The 27,349-nt window shown below is 41.9% G+C and overlaps 1 protein-coding gene across 1 annotated transcript in view; it reads right to left on the reverse strand.

The window, feature by feature from the left end:
* The window catches only part of DOK7 (docking protein 7), a 91,087-nt gene that overhangs the window by 55,384 nt on the left and 8,354 nt on the right, over window positions 1-27,349 (reverse strand). The window contains exons 3-5 of the mRNA XM_039542670.1: window positions 26,915-27,145; window positions 22,494-22,694; window positions 6,911-7,030 (exon numbers count right to left, since the gene is read on the reverse strand). Of these exons, the coding sequence (XP_039398604.1) occupies window positions 6,911-7,030; window positions 22,494-22,694; window positions 26,915-27,145 (552 nt within the window). The remainder of the gene's footprint in view (window positions 1-6,910; window positions 7,031-22,493; window positions 22,695-26,914; window positions 27,146-27,349) is intronic.

Here is a 27,349-nt window from a genome sequence, read left to right on the forward strand (position 1 = left end):
GGGGATGCTGCTGCAATTTAAAATGCTGCAGAATCAGGCTCTTTAACTGTAACATCTTCATAGCTGGGGGTTGTGTCTTTAATGCGTGCATGTTGCCCCATCAACAAATACGGTATGTAATAATAATTAATAATAAATGTGAACTATCACATCTTCTCCTTCGAAACTTTATTTTGGATTTATGGATAATGGGTTAATTATTATAGATATATTTATGTTTGTTTGGATGATCCATTCCAAAGCATTGCAGTGGTTATTCAAATGTAGAACAAGTTTCATATATACCAAAAAAGAAAGTATGGATCAGGAAAATACTTTTGTATCAAAAGTTCATTAAGTTTTCTACACAACTGAACTATACTTTTCAAAACTGAACACCTAAACTGCACATGCAAATCCTGCATTTGAGCAAACAAGGATGCACCAAAACATATAATGGCCATGTTTGCGTAACTATTTGCCCAGTTATGTATGCAATTAATGCCACCACCTTTGGAAATTGGATTTTTTAAAATTAGACAAATTATTACTACTGTGAAAAAAAGATGATATGCTAGTTTTCCAATTAGTATTTTCCCCTGTGCCCCTACAGTTTTTTCAGGTTAATATTTAATAATGACAGAACCATTTAGCAAACATGCTCTGTGAACTTTCTGCTCATAAAAGGCTACCATAGGTGGACATCACCATGTCTATCCACAGTCATACTGGAAGGAAGCTTGGGGAAGCTGACTTGTTGCTTCCCCATTCTATACCTATTCTGTGAATAGTGAAAAATTCAATCTCTGACTCTTTTCACTGCACTAAATTCTCTTTTTTCGCAAAAATGCCTTTTGTTCCATTAAGCAAACGTTAACAGACCCTTTTCCTTCTTAAGCTGTCAAGGAGGCATGTCTCTAAGTTCCAAGCAGAGGGGTGGTCAAGGGCAAAAATCCAAAATCCATCAGTAAATTGTGGTGAGAAATCTGGTTCATACTTAAACTTCTAGACCACCCAAATTATGTAATTCAGAAGGTTTCATAAATAAAGCCCCTAGGAAGAATGTATTAATATCCAACATGACTTTGCATTAAATAATGTAAATGTAAATAATAGTAATAACTTGAGGATTTATAACCTGAATAGTATAACCCACTACAAGGAAGTTTAGATCTAGTTAGCTAAAGTGCAGGGATGATTTATCTATTTAACATATTCCTTTCAACATACTTGCCAGATACAGTATGCAGCTGCTGGCAACCTGACCTTTTCAAGTAATACAGTACATTCTGTGTAACAGAATACTTGATAAGGAAAACTAGTCTGCACATGAATCTCCAGCACTATACACAAGTTAGGATAGGTTGTGTCATTTTACCATACATGTCTTAAACTTCTGAATGACACCTGATAAACACAAGTCTGAAATGCAGTTGCATGCAAAGATACGCCTCTTATAGTAATACAAGCTAGGCAGGTCACCTTTTTTTAATTTGCTTTCCATATGTCCACATACAGTCTTCTGTATATTGTTCTGCCATTCACTACTGATTACAGCCATGTAAATTTTCCAATCAACTATGACAATATTACATGTATCTGTGAAGCATTCAAAATTCTTAGGTGGGAGAATAAACTTTAAAACCATATATTGACTGTAGCTGAGGATGAGGCCTTAGAAAAAAATCTATAAATGGATTTCTTGGAACATTAGATGGATATATTAGCTGAAGTGTTGATGTGGGAGGTGAAGATATAAGAATGGTAGATCACAATTTGATTTCTGTACAGGAATAACGACAGTGGAAAGCAAGGAAAAAGACAGGAAAAATGGCCTACAGATGCTTAGGCATCCAGGATGATTGATACAGTATAAATCCTGATACAACCGATAGTTAGAGAACAGAGGGAAGTACACATACGTATCTATATCCACAGAGGGTTTTTTTATACCAAAGTACAATTACACTCAAGTTTGGGGAGGTAGCAGGCCACTAAAAATATCAAAACAGTGCCCTGCAGAAAAAAGTTGATCCCCTTTATGGATCCCTACCTAGCGCAATCCAGTGTAGCTCTATTGACTTCAATGGGACTAAATGGTTAGGGGGCTGGAGCACATGACTTATGAGGAGAGGCTGAGGGAACTGGGATTGTTTAGTCTGCAGAAGAGAAGAATAAGGGGGGATCTGATAGCTGCTTTCAACTACCTGAAGGGGGGGGTTCCAAAGAGGATGGATCTAGACTGTTCTCAGTGGTACCAGATGACAGAACAAGGAGTAACGGTCTCAAGTTGCAGTGGGGGAGATTTAGGTTGGATATTAGGAAAAACGTTTTCACTAGGAGGGTGGTGAAGCACTGGAATGGGTTACCTAGGGAGGTGGTGGAATTTTCTTCCTTAGAGGTTTTTTAGGTCAGGCTTGACAAAGCCCTGGCTGAGATGCTTTAGTTGGGGATTGGTCCTGCTTTGAGCAGGGGTTTGGACTAGATGACCTCCTGATGTCCCTTCCAACCCTGATATTCTATGATTCTATGCTATTTACACCATCTGAGGGTCTGGCCCTTTTAATTAAAGGGGGAGTTTGGCAGCAGGATGAGCTGCAGTGACAGTGTCTGAATCGATTAGTCAACAAAGTGACAATTTTCTATAATCACATTCAATCTTCTTTGTAATAAAAAAAAAGAAACGAAAGAAAAAATTGAGAGCATTTCTGCCCCACCCCTCCATTCTGACACGTTTCAAGCACCTCAAGAGATTTGTGTACTTTTGTTTCCCTCTGTCTGCCCAACATCTTTATCAGCAGGCATGTGACCAGCTCTAAGAATAATGTTTATTAGTGAACCACTGCTGCAGAGCTTGCAGGAGGAGCCAACACACATTCCTTAGTGCTGGGGGGGGGGGGAAGAGAGGGGGGAGTTTAACAGCAAGAACAACAGACAACACATCACACGTCTCTTATCAGTTTTGATCCTTTCACTGGTGGTTTTTATATTACAATTCTTTGATTTGTATTAGCTTAATGAAAATAGTACCCCATCATTCAGATACATATGCTTTGCAATCCTCAGTTCTGGCTGCCTGCATAAGGAGTAGCCAATTTTAATGCTTCAGTGGAAGACAAAACAACCAAATAAGCTATAAACGCACCCAAATTAATTCTGCAATGCTATGACATGGGTAAAATACTTCTCCCAGTTCTCATAAGCTATTGTCTGTCATTAGAGAGCCTGATTATTCCTGATTTCTCGTTTTGCTTCTAGTTCATATCTTGTAGCTGCACATTTTATTCTCTCAAGGAAGATTATGAACTATATTTTAGGTAACAGACAACTGTAGCTGCTGTTCTGGATTTTCTAGAAATAAAAAACGGGTAGGGGAAACTATTATTTACTCAACCTATTGGATTAGCTCTTTCAAATCTGTTCCAATATGGGTCTCATATGTATCCCTTGCACACCTAAAACTCCCATTAAAGCCAAAGGGAAATTTCGACATGCAACTAATGCAGAATTGGCTACTAGCAATGTAAAATCTTAATATACTGTACGAAGCCAACATAGGGCCAAATTCTGCTCCCTGTTACACTAATATAAATCTAAATAACTCCACTGAAGTTAGTGTAACTCCAGTGGAGTAGGTTATGATTAATCAGGACTAACAGAGGGAATAATTTGTCTCAAAATTTATTATAGGTGGCACAGGTAGGTGACACTTTCCATTATAAGAACCAGTTTTCAGTTGCTGATAACTGCCAAACTTAAACAATTCAGGTTGGAACTTTCTATCCAAGATGTTTGCCTCAATTTGGAATTTATTTATTATCAATAATTTGTTTGGATTATTTTTAAAGTTTCAGATAAAATGGTTCATCTGTTTCCAAGAATGAGATTAAGGGGAAATAGGTTGCTTCACCCATGTTAAAAAAAATTATTACAACCACTTTGTTGAGAAGCTATAGCTGTCTTATCAGTTATCAGCCTCTGAAAATATTGCAGTTCACACGTGCTCAGTAGAGACTTGTTAGAGTTTGACAGCTGAATTCTCTGAAGACTCCATCTGCACTGAGCATAGTTGACCTGGGCCTTCCTGCAGTTGCTGTTCCAGGCACCCGGGGACTGCTCTGACACCAAGCACAGGAACTGAGAACAGGGAAATCATCTTTCTTGTACTCTCAGTGCTCACCAAGGCAACATGGTGGAGAAGGAGGAAATAGCCTGACTGGAATACAGAGGGGATGAGAAGCAACATGGGGCATAGGAAGAGGTGCTGGGTTAGGGAACACGGGCTGGAGCTCAAGGGGTAGAAGGGTTAGGAACTGGAACCAGGAGAGGCAGCCGGAAAATAGGGAGGAAGGGGAAGGAACTGGGAAGAAGATGAACAGGGTGGAGGGGAGAAGCAAAGGCTGAGAATGGGACAGGTGGGGAAAATAGGAATAGGCAGGGGGGAGGGATAGCTCAGTGGTCTGAGCATTGGCCTGCTAAACCCAGCATTGTGAGTTCAATCCTTGAGGAGGCCACTTAGGGATCTGGGGCAAAAATTGGTCCTGCTAGTGAAGGCAGGGGGCTGGACTCAATGACCTTTCAAAGTCCCTTCCAGTTCTAGGAGATTGGTACATCTCCAATTATTACCTTTAACTCAGCAGGGACTGAGACTGGAGCAGCAGAGGGAGGGGATAGGGCCAGGAGGAAGGGAAAGGTGGGGCAGGGTGAGGGACAAGGATGGAGATGAGGAGAGGGAGAAGCTGTGGGGGAATAGGGTCAGAATGGTCTGTAATCACTAGAGAACACTCTCCTCTAAAACCTGGAATTGAACCTATTATTCCTGTCTAGTAAATAGCTCTGAAACCCACTGGCAAAGCAGGTCTCATCCTACTCTTTCGGCAGGCCCACATAGAAGATAACTGGCTTCTACTGCAAACAGTTACCTACTTACTCAAGCGATAGAGGATTGTGCTCTGGCTCTGTGGGGGTCAGTGCAGTTCTACATGATGGAATTTTTGTTTATAACTTTTAATTTAAAAAAAATAGGAAATTATATAAAAATATATGTTAAAAGAATATTAAATTTGCAAAAGTCAAGCACTCAAAAGTTAGAATTAAGGTTGCCTTCTTTAGTAGCACATTGTCATAATTCTTTACCTGAACTGAACCTCTTTTGGAGATCATATAAGTTTGTATGTAATTAAATAATTTGTTTTTGCCTGTCCATAATAAAAGTCTTTATGCAAATTACAATTTTCTGAGTATACCCTAATTGACAAAATTATAAATTTGAACATCCCAACCACTTTTGTACATGTCAAAAATTATGAATTAATTGTTTGGCAATTTTTAAACGAATTAATTAATGTTCACATTACAAATGCAAAAAACAGCATATAAAATTAGTGAGCTGTTATGGGCCTGACTTGCCTTTAAAAAAATATTTATGGAGATACACCTATCTCATTGAACTGCAAGGTCATCAAGTCCAGCCCCCTGCCTTCACTAGCAGGACCAAGTACTGATTTTGCCCCAAATCCCTAAGTGGCCCCCTCAAGGATTGAGCTCACAACCCTGGGTTTAGTAGGCCAATGCTCAAACCACTGAGCGATCCCTCCCACCTTTTTCTCACCACTTTTATTTACAGTGTTATAAAAGCATTTATTTCAAGGAAGTGAACGATGAATCAAGTGCTGTATACAATATGCATCTAATTTTAAAATGGCAGGACTGAGCGTTTTTTTCTATCTTTCCACAAATTTCACATCCAAACTACAGGAGAACCTCAGAGTTACAAACACCTTAGGAATGGAGTTTGTTTGTAACTCTGAAATGTTCGTAACCCTGAACAAAACATTATGACTGTTCTTTCAAAAATTTACAACATTGACTTAATACAGCTTTGAAACGTTACTATGCGAAAGAAAAATGCTGTGTGTGTGTGTCTCTCTCTCTCTCTGCTGCTGCCTGATTGCGTACTTCTATTTGCAAATGAGGTGTGTGGTAACTCATGTTTGCAACTCTGAGGTTCTACTATAAATCTTTTATATCACATTTCAACACAAGAGACTGGTTTGCTTGCATGTTTACAGCAATGATAAAAATCCTGTAAAACTATTCTTATCATGAAAGCCATTAAATACCCCTAACTATGGAAGTTCAAACATATGCTACAAATGTGAAATCCCCCTTCCTCCACCATTTTAAAACCTTCCTCCTTCACCAGAGAAACTTCACAGCTATTGTTCTACAAGCTCATCTTCCGCCTTCCTGCCCTGATTGACATACTCCTTCTCACTGCGTATTACATTTCCTCACCTACTAAAACCAAAAGGCCATAGAACTCCCGCAAGATCACATCTAATTTCTTCTCTGAACACTACAGTGCCTGCAGCATGTACCACAAAACAGAAAAAGGAATTTAATCCTTACTCACCAGAGAAGAGCCTGAACTGCAAGATTGAGATCAGGACGTAGGGGCCTGGTCTAAATCACTAGATGTTCGTTGGGAGTTTTTCCAATGATTTCAGGGGGCTTTGGAATGGGCTTGAGATGTCATCTAGCCCCAAAATTAGTATTCTACGGGTTTGGGTCAGCAAATTTTCAATATTACAACCAGCAGCCAGATTCAGATATGGATCTAGGTTCAAACTGGAACTATTCAAACCCCAGATTTGCTTTGGGCCCGTCTCTATTCAGAATATTATATTTTGGTACAGTTAGATAACACTAGGCAAAGGCCAGCAGCAGCAGAAATATGAATGAGCTAGAGCAGCAAGGGAAACTGGGACATTCAACTGATAAATCTGTACTGTGACATTTCAGAATGAAAATCACTTTGCACTTTCCATGCCTAGCAAGTGTCTGCAAGCTGTAATTCCAATCTGAGCAATAAGTGCTAGACAGGGCAAGTTCCTACTTTGCACGGTTACTCTATACTTCCTATATTAACCTGGTAGGACTGGACGCAACCCAAAAGGGCCTTTCGTCGGGGAGATACCACGAACGATACAGTCGAACAGAAAGCTGATCTGCTCTCCTTCGGCACAAGAAAGGAAAAAAACACCAGCCCCTGAAAGGAAGCACAACATTAATACAGACTTTTCATCAGCACGCATAACAGAAACATAAAGATTAAACATTTATACATGGTGATCAATAGAATGTTGTGTGCTGGTCATGAAAGAAATCAGTGAGATATATTCTGAGAAAAAAAAATAAAAGGAATAAATGTAATGGCAACACATTTTGATCTGAGAAACTGTAAGCAGAAGACAATCATTTATACTTTCTCAGTTAGCTTTCTGAGAGTCATGCAACCAAAAACAAATTAAGCCAAGTCAAAATGGGAAACTACAGCTGCCCGTTTCTTATATTCATATTTATACATCAACTTTCTCGGGTCAGACCTGTGTCAATCTTCTGCTTTAGAATTTAGGAGATTTGTTTACATATCAAATATTTACTGTAGAAATCTAAGTCGTAGTTAGAGATGGGGCTGAGCAGTGAATTTCAGACCTGAACTTCTCCCAAGTTTAGGAGTGTTCAGATTTGGAACACAGAAATTGCCATGCTGGATCAGAACCAAGATCCATCTAGTCCAGTATCATATCTCCGATAGTGACCAGTACCAGATACTTCAGAGGAAAGTGAAAGGACCCCACAGTAGGCAAATGTGGGATAATCTGCTCCCCCATATTAGGTCTCAACCTGACCTCCAATAGTTAGAGATGGCTTAAGTACTGAAGCATCGAGGTTAAATCTCATTTTTAAATTTTTGCTAGCATTAGAGTTTGATTAAGGCCTTGAACTGAGACAGGCCTGATTCTTGAAGCTCAGGTATGAATTTTCCAATAGTTTATGGGGTGCTTTTGAAGTTACTATACACAACACCTAGATATTGTGATGATTGGTGAGCTATGAATACTGATAGACAAACAGATCTGTCCACAATCAAAGTGCAACTAAAATGCCTGTAGCTGCTGGTGGTTCAAGAGCAGAAATTGGAAGAGACTCAGTATGTGTTGAGTCAATCACGAAGGAGCAGGCTGCAGTGTGGTCTGCTCAAATGTTTGAGCTGCAGCCTGCCTCTGCACTTGCTGCTGTTTAGAATTCCACTGTCTGAGATCTATAAATACACAGAAGACTTGTGGCTTTAATGAAACAATGTTTTTATTTTAAAAAGTTTGGAAAACATTAAAAAGGTACAGGACATTTCTTTATCAATTATGGCTGAATCCTGCCCGCCAGTGAAGTCAATGACAAACTCCCATTGGGCCAAATTCTGTTTTCAGTGACCCCCCTGTATAGCCAAAGTAACTCCACTGAAATTAACTAAGACACTCCACATTCAGCCCAGCATAACTAAGAGCAGAACCTGACCTATTATTTTCAAACAGGTCAGGACTTGGTCCTCAAAGAGTTATTTTTCTGCAGAGTATTATAAGCTAAGAAATATTTTACCCATTTTCCTGCGTACCCAAACAACTCGTATCAGTTCTGTGTGCCTATTATTAACAGAATGTAAGGTGATCCCATGTGTTGTCATCAGATCTTTACCCTTCATTCTGTTCTAGTACTTTGCTTTCCATTCATTAAGAATAGCACTCAGCAAACTTAGAATAAGAATCATAAATAAGTAAATAAATAAGCAAGCTTTGAGCTGTGTCTTGTGTGGCAAGCTGGATAGCTCAGGGATTGCTGGTGCCATACAGAATCCTTTACTTCTAGGTTGCCAGTATAAATCCAACTCAGGTCAGACATGACCAAAAAATTATCTTCTGTTGCTGGTTTTTTGCTGCTCTCAGTCCAGTTCCCAGTGGACAAGTGTCCACATCAGAAAGGGCTTTGCCATGACTGACAGCCTCAACAGAGACAACAATGACTGAACAGGCACCAAGACTGAACTATCATATGCACCACCATAAAGTGTTCCTGCAAGTTGGATTTGAGACACACTAGAAGGGCAACGTGTAGAAGCTTGTGCCCTGCAGTGTGGATAAACAGAAGATTTCAGCCATTAGCCTCCCTGTGACACAGGCCCATAATCTTTGACTCGGCCCTCTTTAGACCCTTCCAGCCTGTATGTAAATCCTATCACCTCTTGCCACAGAACATGCTCTTGTCCAAGCCCTCATCATCTCATACCACAGCTACTGTCATTTCCTTCTTTCTGGCCATGCCTCCTCCTTCCTTGCCCCACTCAAGTCTGTTCAAAACACTGCTGCTAGAATCATCTTCCTGACTTGTTGCTCCAGGATGCTATCCCTGTTAGTGCCCCTCCATGGTCTCCCACTTCCCCATCACAATAAACAAAACACCTCTGTATTCATCTTCAAGGCCCTTCACCTTATAGTGCCATATTGCCTATGAGAGCTAGTATTAATAATTGGAGATATACCAATCTCCTAGAACTGGACAGGACCTTGAAAGGTCATCAAGTCCAGCACCCTGCCTTCTCTAACAGGACCAAGTACTGAATTTTGCCCCAGATCCCTAAGTAGCCCCCTCAAGGATTGAACTCATAACCCTGGGTTTAGCAAGCTAATGCTCAAACCACTGAGCTATCCCTCCCCCATACTTTATAGCAACATCATCCTCCATCTTTGTTCAACAGCAGCCTTTATTAGCTGTCAGTGCACATCTTGCTTAATCACTTTTGTGTTTTCACCCATGCTGTGCCTTACATACGGGAAACAATTTCTGTCCAGATCTGTCAAGTTGTTACCTTGTCCTCCTTCAAGTCCCTTTGCCATGATGCCTACAAGTCATTGCTGCCTGACCACATCTGGGCAGCTGGCAAGATGAGTCTTCCAACTTCTGTGCAACGTACGTGTTTTACTGTTTTCATCCTCCTATCCCTCCACTTCACTCATGTCTGTTTCACCCAGCTGGTCAGTGGATTACTTGTCATAATCCTATGTTGTGAACTCTCTGGGGTGGGGACTTGTTTGTACAACAACCAGCAAAATGGGGGCCCAATCTTAGATTATGACCACTTAGCACGATTGTACTACAAACAACAATAATTTCATTTACGGGGCTGTTGATCCAGCACTTTTCACCTCCACTAATTACACATTCAAAACTATCTGTTATTTTATTCATAACATAAAGATCTTAAATAAAGATTTCATTGTGTCTTTAAGGCACTGGCCTCTATGGGGGTTGTGCAGAACCATACCAGGCAGAAGCTAGGAAGTGTTGTGCTTCAGGGAGCAGGGGAAGCTCACCTTCAGGGTTGCATTCTCCCCCCTGCATGCCAGTCCTGCTCTGTGAAAGCTTTGGGTGGGATTCAGGTGAGAATACTCCTTGCTTCCCCTCCCCGCCCACACACACATCCTGAACCCATATAAGGGCCGAGCACATGTCTAACCTTAAATTAGCATCTCCATACAGTCCAGTCTAATCAATTTCTGAGCAAAAGGTGCAGATGAGAATAAGTCATAAGAACATAAGAACGGCCGTACCGGGTCAGACCAAAGGTCCATCTAGCCCAGTATCTGTCTACCGACAGTGGCCAATGCCAGATGCCCCAGAGGGAGTGAACCCAACAGGCAATGATCAAGTGATCTCTCTCCTGCCATCCATCTCCATCCTCTGACAAACAGAGGCTAGGGACACCGTTCTTTACCCATCCTGGCTAATAGCCATTTATGGACTTAGCCACCATGAATTTATCCAGTTCTCTTTTAAACACTGTTATAGTCCTAGCCTTCACAACCTCCTCAGGTAAGGAGTTCCACAAGTTGACTGTGCGCTGCATGAAGAAGAACTTCCTTTTATTTGTTTTAAACCTGCTGCCTATTAATTTCATTTGGTGACCCCTAGTTCTTGTATTATGGGAATAAGTAAATAACTTTTCCTTATCCACTTTCTCAACATCACTAATGATTTTATATACTTCTATCATATCCCCCCTTAGTCTCCTCTTTCCAAGCTGAAGAGTCCTAGCCTCTTTAATCTTTCCTCACATGAGACCCTCTCCAAACCCCTAATCGTTTTAGCTGCCCTTTTCTGAACCTTTTCTAGTGCTAGAATATCTTTTTTGAGGTGAGGAGACCACATCTGTACGCAGTATTCAAGATGTGGGCGTACCATGGATTTATATAAGGGCAATAATATATTCTCAGAGTTATTATCTATCCCCTTTTTAATGATTCCTAACATCCTGTTTGCTTTTTTGACTGCCTCTGCACACTGCGTGGACATCTTCAGAGAACTATCTACGATGACTCCAAGATCTTTTTCCTGACTCGTTGTAGCTAAATTAGCCCCCATCATATTGTATGTATAGTTGGGGTTATTTTTTCCCAATGTGCATTACTTTACATTTATCCACATTAAATTTCATTTGCCATTTTGTTGCCCAATCACTTAGTTTTCTGAGATCTTTTTGAAGTTCTTCACAATCTGCTTTGGTCTTAACTATCTTGAGCAGTTTAGTATCATCTGTTTAAATAACATGAAGGTTGATATGCAGAATAAAGATGTGAAGGCAGGCGAAAGTCAAAGCTGCTACTCAGTGGCATAACAAGATTGCCAGTGATGGACATAGTCTGATTGTATATTCAGTTTATCTTAAGTACCTTGCCAGAGATTGATTCAGGTGGCACTCGATTTGAAAAGAGGCCACATCCTTTGGGGCTTTGCCACATTGATGAACCTCACAACTTTTATTAGTTGTTTAGTATGCCCATTACATGTTTCTGACTGCACGTATATAGATACAGAATCAGACATCAAAATCAGTCAGAAGAGACTGAAACACACTGTTGTCATGTCTGCTGAAAGGTGCTAATACCTGCCCTGAAGAGTGTTGGATGCTAGGTAAATCACTGACTAAAATAAAGGGGCATGCCTAAGAGTAGACACAACTGAGACTCTTTTGTACTAAAAAAAGCTGGACACAAAGTAGGGGGTTGATGCAGGAAGCCAGAGAACAAGCTTGCCTGAGGGAGAGAGTGGTGATAATAGGGGCACTAATTAGATTCCGAAAGCAGGGGCTAGGTGTTGGTTCCAAGCTGTGAGAGTGAGCAGAATCAGTACGACCCTAAAATAAAGCACAGCTGGAGGGACAGCCATGCAGGGAAACATGAAATCCCTTCCAGTCCTACACTTCTATGATTTTATGATTTCTTGGGCACAGGGCTGGAGTGTCTGTCTTGAGATTTCTACAGAAGCCCAGGTGATGTAAGTTCCTACCGCAGTTCAGGGAAACAGATCTCTAACATGTATATTTCTGTAACTAAACAGAAGAGACCACGGATTACCCTAACTCAGCCACTGGTTTCGCATCCTAATGCAATCACCCACAACAATCCAGAATATTGGCTTTCCACTTGGTCAAAGGAGCAAACAACAACAAGAACTACAGAGAGTGAAATTCACCACTCTGCTTACAAAACCCCAGTAAAAAGGCTACAGGTGGGTAATGTACTAGAGGTTAGAGACTAAACTAATCCCACAATCTGAAGACACAATTTGAGTTAATGGGGTGGAACAGTGTCCACTGTCACTCCACACTCACCCGGACAGGCTTCTATGCATGGATCCTTGTAAGTGTGCACACAACGCTCTCCTTCTTCCCATGCCCTCCCCTCCACAATTATCTGAAGCTGTGGTGTAGATTCCTTCTGTCCCACCAAACACTCCTTCCACTGCCATGCAGGAGTACAACAGGGCTACCATGACATGGAGGGCCTTCTGAAAGGGGAAGAACTTCCACCAAATTGCATAAAATTGGACTCAACAACCTAAAACTTAATTTAAAAATAGATCAATTCCTACCTGAACTCCTAAGAGCTCCGATACAACAGCTACTAAACAGCCTTATGACATTACTGGCAGTGAAAGCAATGAATTCACAGACCCAGTGAGAGAAAAACAGAAAGACAATCATGTTGGCTTCTGCAGCAAAATAAATATTGATCTATCTAGGTGCTCTTATGTGCCTTTTCACAATACTGTTTGATCCACACCCTTAAAAAGAAGTGATAATAGTGATCTCTGTCTCTTGCTTTACCAATTAAAGCTAGATTGACAATAGGGAAAATAGTAGTTTATGAGTCCTGGTAAGATGCTACATGATGGACGGATGGACTTCCGGTGTGTTTCTAAATGTTAAATATGTATATGCAAGTGACTACTACTTATTTATTTCTGGTGTGTTAAATTTCTAATTGAGAAGTTCTCTGCTACTAGAAATTATACAGCTCAGTCGTGCGTTGGAACAGAGTTCACTGCACAAGCATTTGGAAGCTCAAGAATATGTGGTATGCATCACTGTAATACCGTGCAGCTGTTTACTAGATTGAAGAGCTCTCTCTTCGTGGGTAAGGGACTTAGTGGAAAGCAGCCTGCAACCAATCATGCAAGACTGAAACACTAAGCCATTCGTTAGTGACAGTTGGCAGTATGATACTGTACAATCAGTCCCCAAACGTTGAAGAGAAATTACGATAGGGAAACCATTGGTGAAACTAAATAATATCTTGCTGAACTTTGCTTAGTGTTTTTTTAATTCTACATATAAAACCCTACAGAAGTTGTTCTGTAATCATACTGTGGAATGGTATGCACCGGCAAACTATTTACATGGAACCCCAGAACACGTAAGACTCTGTGTGTCTGTCTGTGTAGGAGGAAAGTTTACAAGTTTTCAGTAAATTTACTACACATGAAAGGTGCCATGTAGCCAATCCTGGAGACCGAAGTCCACAGAAAAAGTACCACACAGCAGCAATGCAAGTTTCTTCACACTTTCCCATCAATGTGCCTTAATCCTGACCTTGAAGGACCCCCTGTAGAGATGAGACAGCTCAGTCAGCTTACATATCCTAGACTTGCGTGAAACCTCCAGGGCCCAGTTTGCAAAGGGCTAGCTTTGGTAAAATGCCTGCAAGTTGTCATGTAGACTTTACACAAACGAGAACTGCCCAGAAAAGTCTTCAGCCTTTACACACAATCTATGCCTCAATGATCCCCTCCTTATCATTTGTCTTCAAGAAAAGGCCCAGTGATCTCCCCATTCGGGGCTCCTCTGATTAAATGGCCCCTTCTGCCCTCCCTTGGGCTTCATGGGGGTGCCAGCAGACTTTTCAAGGGGCACCCACTGTAGTGGAGAAGATAGGAAGCACCCACTTCCCTGTCCCTAAAATGTCAGTGAGATCATGGAAAACACTCCTGCTCCCATTGCCAGCCAGCTGCGTACACCCTAGCACAGTAGCTGGCATCCTCTTAAGGGTTCCCCTCCTAGGAGATGCACTTATAGGGAAGATAGGGCAGCTTCAGACCAGGCTTAGGAACGAACATTTTCTCAGTCTTGGGTTGAAGTACACAAATGTAATAGAACCCGAACCCATGCTGAATCTTAGTGGCTTTTTGAGCATCCTACATGAATTTTTCACAGCACCTCTAAATCAAAAAATGTCTAAGTAAGGGGTAACAATTTGTGATCACTACAAATCTACACTATATTTGAACTAGTCATTACCAATCATGTGAGCAATTCCTTCCCTAGATAATTCTTTCAATTTCTTTTTAACCAAAACACATTACAAAAAAATGTTGTGCATTTGAGCTTCAGCTATGGATGGATATTGTGCATACAATACCCCTGGCCTGAATGTACACTTGTTTGCAGCTACTGGAAACAGAACAAGAAAGTACTTTCCAATCTCTGGAATTGTAGTACAAAAATAGTGCTGTTAAGGGTAAAAGAATCAGAAATTAAGGAAAAGTGGGGTTGGGTGGATGTTTTGTTTGCAACTGAATAATCAGTTACTCCCATGGAAATGCTGTTTGATTTAAAATATATTGGCAGTATATTCTTGAATATTGTCCCACCTATCTGAACTGGGCTTTTAAATCTTCTTCATGCTGGCAATTTAGTTGTGCTAAAGTGGGCTGTGTTCAAACTCCTACCTGAATCAATAATTATCATCCAAGTACATTTGTTTTAGGTTCTTCTGTAGCACCTGCCAGCACAGGTTATTAGTGCCTTACCTATATTGATCAATTTATCTTCACAAGGGGAAAGTATTAGGAGGAAGCGAGGCACACAGAGTCTGCAGTAATAGTCAGACCTTCTGTGTCTCAGGTCTCATGGTAACATCCAGAAATGAACTCTGTTCTCCTGAAAACCAGTTCAGTGCTTTAACCACAAGACCATCTCCTCCTCCTAATAATTAATATGTTATTGTGGAATCTATTAATAAAACCTTAAACTCACTCTTACTCCCCAGTCAGAATGATAGTCTCAGGGAACAATGATGGATTAACATAAAGCAAGACTACATTAGAAGACTCTACATAACACAGAGCACCATTGTTATGATGACCTAACAACTAGCATTAGAATGTAGGACTTATCCCAGTAACTCAAACAAAAGCACACTTCCCAATACTCTACATAAGGTTTTGGAGTTTATGGAGGTTTTGGAGAACCTAGGCAGCCAACTTGTGTAAATATACTGTGACAGACCCAGGCCAGTGGGGTACAGGAATCTGGTAGAGGGCAAATATACTGGTCACTGGCTGAGTAGTTTTCTGTTCCCTGAGTGACCAGAGCAGGGGCTGCACTAGAGTAATCAGGAACCTGCTAGACCCAATTCAGGCAGACAAGCTGATTAGAACACCTGCAGCCAGTCAAGGCAGGCTAATCAGGGCACCTGGGTTTAAAAAGGAGCTCACTCCAGTCAGGGAAGGAGGAGCCAGAGGAGAGGAAGGGTGTGTGAGGAGCTGGGAGCAAGAGGCACAAGGAGCTGAGAGGGAGAGGGTGTGCTGCTGGAGGACTAAGGAGTACAAGCGTTATCAGACACCAGCAGGAAGGTCCAATGGGGAGGACAAAGAAGGTGTTCAGAGGCGGCCATGGGGAAGTAGCCCAGGGAGTTGTAGCTGTCATGCAGCTGTTACAAGAGACACTATAGACAGCTGCAATCCACAGGGCCCTGGGCTGGAACCTGGAGTAGAGGGCGGGCCCGGGTTCCCCCCAAACCTCCCAACTCCTGATCAGACACAAGAGGAGTTGATCCAGACTGTGAGGAAGATCACTGAGGTGAGAAAATCTGCCAATAAGCACAGGACCCATCAAGGAACTTTGTCACAACATGCTTTAAGCTCTTTTTGTAATCAGATTTCTTGTTCTATAAAATTAATACGTCCCTTTAACTAGTTGTCTTCATTAACTAGCCCAGTTTTGATAGTACAGTAAAGACAGGACAGTAAAGAAGAATAAGGGATGAGGAGAAGGGAGAGTTAAATATATGCATGAGGATGCGCTCTTCTGTGCCACAATTTTTTCTACAACAATCGATTAGAGTAACATTCTACTTAGGTACTGATTCAGAAAAGTATCCCTGGTTGGGACAGCACTTAAGCAAATTCTTAACTCAGACTTAAAATTAAGTATATGCTTAAATGCTGTTGTGAATAGGGATGTACTTAAGTGCTGTCCTGAACCAGGGTCTCACTCTGCAATCGACACCCATGGATGGCCAGTGCTAGCTGACTTGGCTCACAGGGCTCAGGTTAAGGACTGTTTAATTGCAGCATAAAGGTTTGGATTCAGGCTGCAGCCTGAGCTCTGGGACCCTCCCCCCTCACAGAGTCCCAGAGCGTGGGCTCTAGCCCAAGCCCAAAGGTCTACATTGCAATTAAACAGCCCCTTGGTCCAAGCCTCACAAGCCTGAGTTTTTAATTGCAGTATAGACATACCGTTGATAATGTTTTGAATGTTGCTAATTGCCTATTATAGAAATATGAAATATTTTACAAAGGCAGATTTTTTGATGCAACTTATAACAAATAAATGCACACGTTCTTGCTCTTGTAGCACATGTACGACTTGCAGACCATGGCACATCTTTCAATGGGAATTGTGGGCATTCGGGACCTGAATATATCAGCTGCACACTCTTGATCATGTAAAAGCAGCAAAGAATCCTGTGGCACCTTATAGACTAACAGACGTATTGGAGCATGAGCTTTCGTGGGTGAATACCCACGATGCATCCGACAAAGTGGGTATTCAGCCACGAAAGCTCATGCTCCAATACGTCTGTTAGCCTACAAGGTACCACAGGACTCTTTGCTGCTTTTACAGATCCAGACTAACACGGCTACCCCTCTGATACTTGACTCTTGATCATACATCAGTGCCCCCCCGACACCTCCAGCAGCAAAAACACCAAAATAGAAATATATGCAAATGTTGCTTTTAAAAATAAAAACGAAAAAAAGTCAACAGGGTTCTTCTTAGCCTGGTCTCAGAGTATTCCCACTGATTATTTTCCAACATACTCAGTAAACATGGATACTGCTCATAGCACTCTCTGCATCAGATGACATACTGCACATTCAGTTACACTTATAAAACTCATACTACATTATGGCTAATATATACTTTGTGGGTTTTTTTTTTAACATGGAGCCATAGCAACACCAACATTGATAAATAGTTGACGATCATCCAGAAGTCAGAAACTTCACCTGCACAGACTTAACCATGTGTTTAAAGACCATTTTAATCAACATCATATCAAGACATACAGCATGTCTTCCTGGGTCTGTGAAAATGCCCCTTTCAATAAGAGACAGCGGGCCTATTTCTTTTCTCACTGGTAACACTTTTACGCTAACTTCAGCAGCAATACTCCCGATTTACCTGTGTAAGTGAGAGGAATATCAAGCCCTTTGTGTATCCTAGGATACTTAAGTGGCTAAATGTATAACTACCAATCATTAAACTAAAAGTTTATTTACTATGCGATAGACCCTCAGTAATCAGCACTTTGCTAACTATGCAAAAAATTGGTGGTCTATCCCTATCCCTTTCTTTTGAAAGACTGAAGAGATGATGTAGCAATATTGCTAAAATGTCATTCTTGCAAAATAAACTACAGCACGTTTACTTGTACTGTATGAAGTAGACACATAAAACTAAATTTCAATTGACAAAATAGAACATATTACATTTTGAGATGCTTTATATCCTTGAGTTTTATCATTTTTTTTTATTTTGTTCACTAATTTTCACCATTCATTAATTTTATTGATAAAAGCAACAGTGCATGAAATATATATAGCAAGGTTCTTGATTAATAACATCTCATTAAAAAGAAATTTCTGAGCACCTCCTATATATATTTAGTAATATACAATGACATTAATATACACTTCATTATTCACTACAAGAAAAAACTCTATATTTGCTAGTTCCTACACAATATATTTAATAAACTGAAAAATACAAAACTTGTAAGGTCTACATACACTTACACAGTCATGTTTCAACATCAGCATATTAAATAACATCACACAGATCAATCACTCTAACTCTATCCTTTTCTATCAGCACATCACATTAGGAAAATGCTTAGAACTCTGAAGTAATGTACCCTGGGACTATATTCCTTTCCAAACTGTAACTACAGATTATTAATACACTATAGATAATAAACAGTACATATCCATTTCCATTACAGAACGTAACAAGGGGGAAGGTTATGGCTGGCTGGGTACTACAGATCAGGTATTGGAGTGGATTATATGGAACTGGGAACTGGCTGGTTCAATTATCTATTCATTTCTAGTCTTTCTAATGTTTAGGTGAGTATTTCTTACAGGTATATAATTTTTGTGAAGAAAGTGTAATTTAGGGGTAGCAAGGGCGGTGTAGCTGGACTCTGCTAAAACACATTTTCACCCTTTACTCTTTTATAACAGTTTGTGAATAGTCAGTTTCAGTTCACTTTATGAGAGCATGTGTATGGGCCAAATCCCACCCTGAGGTGTGTAGGTGCCAAGATTCCCCAGACAGCAGAACCCAAGCAGTTCCACTGCCAGAGGTGGGAGGGTGACAATCTGGGGAAGCCACTCAAGAGGTGCAAACCCTCTACATGGCATAGATCTTAGCTCCATGGGGCCTCTTTGTGAAGAAGTGTGCAGGGAGCATTCAGAGACAGATACAGTTGAGCCAAGCATGGGACTGAGCCAGAGGATCTATAGCTACCTTACAGTCCTTTCCCTTCACCCCACGATGGGGCCTAAGAGTGTTATCCGGGTGGAAACGCCTCTATAGCATATCGGTGCTGCCACTCTATGGCCTTTGGGAGTAAATTTCTCCCCACTCTCCCTGGGGAGCTCATCAGTGATCAGTCAACTCCTCATGCAGAACATCTATGACCAGGTTGTCTCCTAACTTAGTGGTTTTCAACCAGTGGTCCAGGGCCCCCTGGAGGGCCACAAGCAGGTTTCAGGGGGTCCACCAAGCAGGGCTGTCATTAAACTTGCTGTGGCCCAGAGCAGAAAGCTGAAGCCCCAGTACATGAGGCTGAAGCCTGGAACCCTATGCCCTGCCGCCAGGGGCTGAAACTGAAGCCTGAGCAACTCAGCTTCATGGGCCCCCTGTGGTATGGGGCCGTAGGCAGTTATCCTGCTTGCTACCTCCTAACACTGGTCCTGGCTTTTATATGCAGAAAAAAAAGTTGTTGTGGCACTGCTGGGCCATGGAGTTTTTACAATATGTTGGGGAGGCCTCAGAGAGAAAAAGGTTGAGAACCCTTGCCCTACCTGAAGGGACATTCACTATTCCTTACAGAGTTGCACTCTAGGAACACTTCATGTCCTTGTATGTCCTCTTGTAGCCATGTTACACAATGAGGTGGTTTGACTGCAGTAATACACAGCACCATGGCATAAATTTACTGGCCAGCTGTGAGACAACCAGCACAACTGCCTTCCTCAAAGTACCCAGCTCCTGCAATGAACCATGCATTTCCCAAATGTCTTGGCTCAGTCAGGGAAGCCAATGAAGAAACATTCTTCCAGAGCAGGATGGCAGCTAAGTCAGCATGTTTCATTTTGGTCTTCAATTACCCCAGAAATTTCTACTGTTCAGAAAGAAAATTAAAAATGGAATTGCATCTAGTCATTCTCTTCTCATGTACACTAAGTAGCAGTAAATCTCTCTGCTTTACACCCATGATAATAACATTCTCCTCTTCTTAGCTAAGCAAAGCACCAAACAAATGGACCTTTTAAACAATGCAGATTTCAGATACATTTTCAGATACTGAAACTCTCCCTTGGAAAGGGAGGGGAAGGCACCAGAGAGAAGTGCTGAGGTTTTGTTTGTTATGGGCACGCGAGGCCTGGACTTCATATTAGTTTTCTATTTGCCAGTAAGGTACAAAAACTGCCATTTTCACGCCTGAGAAATTTCAGGAAAACATTAGTTTTTTTCCAGTGAAATTTGCAAAAAACAAAACACTCTGAAGCCAACATGTTCCAATTGCAACATCCCACAAACCACAGAACTGCTCATCAAGACAACATTTAAAGCCCCCATTGCTCAGAGAGGGAAGGAGAATGTCTTCTCCTGAGGCATCTGTTTGAAGAGTCAGGGAAAAATTGAAGCCGAAGCATCACAACACTTTTGTACCATTTATCTAGTACAAATCACAGCACTTCTTATCTCCAAGACAGCCTCAGTTCTAAGTTAATACAGTACTTAGTTAAACAGTGAAATGATATACTCTCTCTCCTTTGAGGTGCTTATGTTAATAAAGATTAATACCTGATTTAATCTGCCAATCTGTTACTAAATTTATTTAAAGGTTGCTTGGCATTTCCATGATAATTCCCTACAGTGTGGGGATGAGGAGCTAAATATTGCAGCTGTTTCAGATTTCATCAGTTCAAAACTTGGTACTCTGTACAAATTGTCAGGAATCAGCAACAGCTTCTAAAGGACTTTTCACTCAGTTTTAGATGCTTGTGCAGAAACCCTACACAGTAAACTGCTCCATTCAAAACCTAAATACATTTAGCATTTTCAGCTAGTAACTAAGGGCCACATTTTCTAACGGGGGCTCTGAAATTACTCCTGCAGTGCAGCATACACATCAACACACAACCGTCAGTTGCATATGAACAGTTTTTTTCACATGCAAATCAAGTAGCTGCACCTCTGACTTCATGATCTGAAAGTGAAAACGGATATGCACATAACTGACAAGCACAGTTCCAAAGTTTGCTTTTGAAAATGTGATGCTAAAGGACTACTTAGATTTGGCATCCTGAAAAATTATATTAGAGTGATTGATGTAATTTTGATCAACTGCTAGATTTGAATGGATAGAATGATATGACAGTTTAGTTTAGTAAAATAAATGATAAACTGAGACTTGGTTCCAGTGGTGGATTAATGCACAGGCCCCTGTCACAGCGCCCCAGCAAATTTGGGGGCTCCAGCAGGAGCACCGGAATCTGGGTAGAAGGGGGGGGCCACCAGCAATGGAACTGTGGCCCTGCTCCTCCTCTTCCCCTTGAGGACCTGCCCCCTGTCCAGGCCAGAGGCCAGAGCCGGGCCATGGTAAGAACCACCCAGAGAGCATGGGTTGCAGTGAGGAGCCCCTGGCCCATGTCTCCACCACCCAGGCAGCTGGAGGATCCAGGGCTCCCCACAGTGGCTCAGGCTCCCTGGGTGGCTCTTACCACAGCCCAAGTCTGCCGGTCTCCACCCTGGCCAGGGGGCAGGGCCTCAGGGAGGAGGAGCAGGGGCAGGGCCCCATGGTGAGGGGGGCCTAAGGGCCACCTCAGGCCCCTCACTGGGAAGAGGTGGCGCTGCTAGTAGGGGTGCACTTCACAGTGGGGGAGCTGATCACCTTATCTCCCCCCACCATGAAGCACAGCCCCTGCCACCGCTGCTCCATGCTTGCCCAAGGTTACTACACCCATGTTAAAAAGTGGGTGGGCATAGCCCCCCTCACTCCCCCCCCCCGGTTCTGGTGCCCCTAGGCCCCCAGGGTGTTGGGGGACCCAACGTTCTTTGTGCCCAGGACCCCAATAAATCTTAATCTGCCTTTGCTTGGTTCCGAAGAAATTTCTCTGAAATACCCAGAATCACTAAATTGTGTAATAACTAACCTATATAACCACAGGATTTTATTTTCATCATCCTTGTCCTCCCTCCCCATTTCCTTCTTTTGTTTCTTAAATGCCTTTGTTTTTTTCCTCATCTCAAATTAGACTATAAAACTCTTCAAGGCAAGGACTGTCTCCTACTTGTCTGCAAAAACGGAACCTTGATTCCGATTGTATTGAGGCTTAGAGCAAACAACTATCCTCTACTACAATACAAATGATAATATAATCTTAGTTTAATAGATTCAAGACCAGAAGGAACCATCTGGTCTGACCCATAGCACAGGCCATACAATTTCATTCAGTTATTCTTGTACTGAGAGCAAAAAGTTGTCTTTGATTGACATACACCCTCCAGAAAGGCATCCAGCAATATTCACGCAGCATCCATCACACCAATACTATTTTTGTCTACATAACAGTGCTCAGTCCTGCAGCTTCTTGCACACATGAATAGTCCCACTGAAGTCAATGTGACTACTCATACAAGAAGAGATTCAGGATTAGGTCCCTAAATTGTACATTAGCCAGACTGGTATTTATTTATCTGCAAATATATTTTTAAAAGTTCTAGTTTTTAAGTGAAGACAATTTCCATTCATACTTACAGAAGCCACACCTGGTGCCCCCTTCAAAGATGAATCCATTAGGGACCGCTCCATATCTGCGCAAATCTGAGAGCTTCCATTGCCCCATGACGGTGGGTGGAAGGTCTTTTACAAGGACTAGAATGTCATTGCAGAAGTGAAGAGTAGCCGGTCCACTCTCCAGCTTAGTGCCAGGTGCTACAGCAACATGAAACCTATGAACTATTAGGGGGCAAAAAAAAAATACAAATAAACCAATTAATTATGGTAGCAAACAGAAAAAAGGCAAGCATGTTTGTAACAGAAACCAGTTAATTTAATAGTACTGTGTACACTGAGTCCTAGCTACTGTGCCGTTTGGATCTACCATATCAGATAAGAAACTCAGAGCATTTTCCCCCCCTCTAATAGTTCTGGGTAGCTTGACAACAGCTTGACAACAGATAGCTTGACAACAGCAGTAGGGTAGCCAGCCCTCCAGGATTGGCCTGGAGTCTCCGGGAATTAAAGATTAATTAAAGATTATGTCATGTGATTAAATCTCCAGGAATAAATCCAACCAAAACTGGAAACCGTTCAGTTGCACAGATATTAGGCCAATTTAGCTTTTGGAATAATGCATTCAGACTGTGAGCCATAGTTCAGCAACATGACTGATTAGAGACAGCTTTTCCCAAACATCCTTAAAGGGTGATGCGTTCCTCAATGGTTTTGTTTCCTACCCCTATTGCCTTCCCCGAATGATTCGCCTCATGTTTAACCATCAGGACCCGAGAACAAATATATTCATCCCCAGATAACTGAACGCCAATAGGGAGTAGAATCATCCAGACATCTTGGCCACATACCACCTCAACTCCATTGATTGCTCAACTCTTTGCTGCACATCCCCCCATCTCCTTTACCCTCCATCTTCAAAATGAACCTTCCTCCACCATGTCAGGCCTCCATAGGCTGCTGAAATCAGAAGGTGTGAATGGAGGGTCCCACTTTGACACTTCCTGCTCTCACCCTCCAGCCTGCTCTTTAGAAAGGAGCCACTGAGCATTGACCCTTCTCTGGCTGTTCTGAGTTGCTCTGATGTTTCCTAGGCTGAAGGTGGGACTAGGAGCTGACTGAGTAGGAGAATACCCCAAGAACTAGATATGGCATTCACTTTATGTAGGGGCTCCTACCCACCCTATTCTCACAACAGTCACAGACTCTCCGCACCACATGTACTATCCATGTGGTTCAGTAAACAGGGCAGCAGGCTAGGTTCTATTCCCAGCTATGCCACTGACTCACTCTGCCACTTTTGACAAGTCATCCCCAATCTCAGTGCCTTGGTTTCCCTACCTGTAAAATGGGGATAATGACACTTACCCATTTTTGTGAAGCACTTCAGGATCTATGGATGAAAGGTGATGATTACTGTTGTTATTGCTGTATCCCAGGAAGTTAGCTGATTCTCAGGTGACAGACACCTGGAAACTGACCAATTTCCTAAGGATTACCTTGATCTAAAGTATTACTACATATTTTAAATGCATATTTAATTCCTCTGCACCAGAGGTGCTCAGTAAAGCCAAAAGCTGCCTATTCATCACTAAAATCCACAGGGAAAGCACTAAAGAACCAATTCTTAGAACTATTCTTCCCTTCCCTTGACTAGATTTTCTCACCTTTAAAATGTCAGGAGATGTAACGGCATCTTATCATTGCTTCTCATATAAGTAATCTGTTGTATTCTTCAATAAATTACCATCTAACTGTGAGTCAACTCCTCATCTGTGACCTGCATTTGATAACTTCCCTAAGGTCCTAACAGAATTAGCCACAAAGTAATTCAAGAGAAATGTAAAAGAAAGCCAGAGAGAGAACTCACCATACCTCTACCTATGGTCTGGCCCCAAAACACTGCTGGGGAACAAATCTATGTTTAGGTGACATTGATTGTCTACTGTGTGATTCTGTAACACCACTTATTTAGAAAAATCCAATACACTATCAAAGTGAAACCAAATCATCACTGATTATAGAATATTCCTTGTTCAGTCTTACATCAACTTAGACATCCCTCGAAGGTTACTTCTGTTTGTACAAGATGGAGCTTTGTAAGTAACCCTAGGTTAGAGGCTACCAGACTGTGATCTTATTGGTTCTGTTCCACCGCATCTAAATGATGAACAGGGTAACAAATGGTTGCAAACTCCAATGGCTGCATAAATCAAAGATCTGCAGCTAGAGTTCCAGAATCACCCCTAAAATGTGCCAAGTCAACACCGAGATTTAAACACCCCCAAATTTGAGGAAAGTTTAGATCTGGATAGAAATTTTGTGGTATAAGCCCGACTCTGATGTAGCTGTAGAAAGCAGCAGTTTTTCCTACCTGAAATGTAAACTTTTCAGTGTAGTCCCCAAATCTCCACTCCCACTCTGCACAGGAATACAGAACCTGCTCAGTTATACTTAGGCTCCTCTGTTGAGATGTGTCTGCATTTCTTATTTCCTTTAACATCATTATCCTTTCCCCTGCCCCCAGTCCTTCTGTGACCTCCCGTCCATCAACATCCCTGACATCTCTGCACCCGTAGGCTTACTCCCTCATTTCCCTCAGTTTTATAGTTGGCTCCCTTAATTCCACTGGATCCTCTAACCCTGACTCTCTTGTCTCTCTCCCTCACCATCCATCTCACTAACCCCCTCTGTATTTATTCCCTCTGCTGTTCTGCCATCTTCCCTGAAAAATAGCTCCACTTCTCTTCCCTAATGGCATTCCATACCTATAACTCCCAATGCTCATTTGCCACCTTTTACTGCCCCCTCAAGTCCTTAACTATCATCCTTAAATTCACAGATTCAAAGGCCAGAAGGAACCCCGCTGATCATGTAGTCTGACCTCCTGCATAACACAGGCCATATTACCTCCCCCTCAGCCCAGGAGCTCGTTGACTTCAAGGAGAAAATTGTCAGGTTCTCATGTGAGGTTCCTCCATCCCCTCCTAATATCCTTTTCTCCTTTACCTCAGTCAGACTAAGGTCTCTTGCTCACTGTCCGTTTCCAACTCCCCCACCCCTCTCCCAGTTTTGCCCCATGGCATACAAGCACATTTTATTATCCCCATCCTCAAATAACCAAACCCCAAACAACTACTGTCTCATTTCCCTGGTTTCCTTCACATCTAAACTGAATGGATGGTGTACATCCACTGCCTTAACTCCCTCTCCTCTAAATCCCTCCTGAATTGCCTCCTGTCTTGCTTCTGCATTCTGTGCTCCATTGAAACTGTTCTCCCCAAGGTCTCCAAGGAGCTTTTCCTGATCAAATTTTACATACTTAATTCTGTCTTTTCAATAAGCCCTGTCCTTCACTCTGCCAACTGTGCCAATCTTCACAGCTCTCCAGTTCTTTCCCCCACTCCCATCTCCATGCCTTCCACACTGCCCCCTATGCCTGAAACAACTTCTCTATCCTGATATAGCAGGTACCCCTTACACCTCATTCAAATCCTTCTTAAAGGCTCAATTATACCACACACACACCCCAGGCACACAAACTTGTATTACATGTTTTCCCCACCCCAACACTGCATTAAGTGAGATCAGGAGAACCAAACAAACCGTGCACCCTCCTCCACCTTTCTCAGTGCATCTATTCTTATCTGTATTTGTCTTTTAGACCATAAGCTTCTCAGGCAAGGGTTGTCTTTGTATAGTGACAAGCTCATTGCCAACACTTAACAGGTGATAAACTATACATAAATAATAATGATCGTCAGTAATAATAAATGTATGTCCTCATGCTTTACCAAACACTAAAAGCCAGTTACCCTGGATTATCCCCATATAATAAAATTCTCAGCCACTACAATGCATTTCAGAGCTACAGAACTGAAAATGAAGGACATACTAGAATAAAGTTAAACATACAGGTGAGAATGGCATCTTTACTGTGAGATTTTCCCATTACATGTATTTGAAAGGGGGTGTTCAGCAGCACTGCACATTATCTAGTTTATTGGACAGAACTGGGGAGTGGGAGTCGGCCATTCCTGGGTTCTAATCATGGCTCTGCCGCTCATAGTGTTTATCCTCCCTGAGCACAAGAATTTGTCGTGAATCCATGTGCTATAGACACAATTAAAAGCTAAAACTGACAAACCCCTGACCTGGAGAGCTAAGATTACGGCCCTGGCCTCTCAGCTCCAAAAAACACAAGCCTTTAATACCTGAGCCAAAGAAGATAGCAGAAACACGTTGACAGTTATTACCTTACTCTCTCTGTGGCACACGTTTAGTGGGCAGTACACACACGTTACACACTACACGTGACAGCTGATCTGGAGCTCACAAGGAATGAAGGCTCTTTGCTCCAAGGCCAGCGACAATCTGGGCCCTTTCAACTAAGGTTTTGTTTGCGTTCTTTCCAAAAGAGAAGAATGTGACAAGACAAAGGTTACCTTCCCCCAAACTGTAGCGAATCCGTACATCCCACGCATACATAGTTTCCTTGTTGTCAAATCCCAGCATCACGACCTGAGATAGACAGATGATAGCAAGTGTGTGATTTAAGCCCTCATAGGAGAGCCCGGGATCCAGGCCACAGATGTCTTCTAAGGTCATGCTGCTCCTCTCCTTATGTCCTTTGGCTCGCTCAGATTTATCCTTGTACACCAACATGACTAAACAATCTGAAAGAAGCAGAGCTGTCAGAGAACCTGACGCATAACGGAACACAATTCTCAGTACTCAACTTGAGAAAACACTTTTGGCAACTGTGCCATAGGCTGACTCAATTCAGTTTTCACTCTGTGGAGACTACTGAAAAAACTGGTAAGAAGTGAATATTTTCCGGGCTGTTTTTAAGGTGACTTAAGATAGACAGGGAAGAATAC

The sequence above is a fragment of the Mauremys reevesii genome, linkage group 5 (genome assembly GCF_016161935.1).
Source record: "Mauremys reevesii isolate NIE-2019 linkage group 5, ASM1616193v1, whole genome shotgun sequence".
NCBI lineage: Eukaryota > Metazoa > Chordata > Testudines > Geoemydidae > Mauremys > Mauremys reevesii.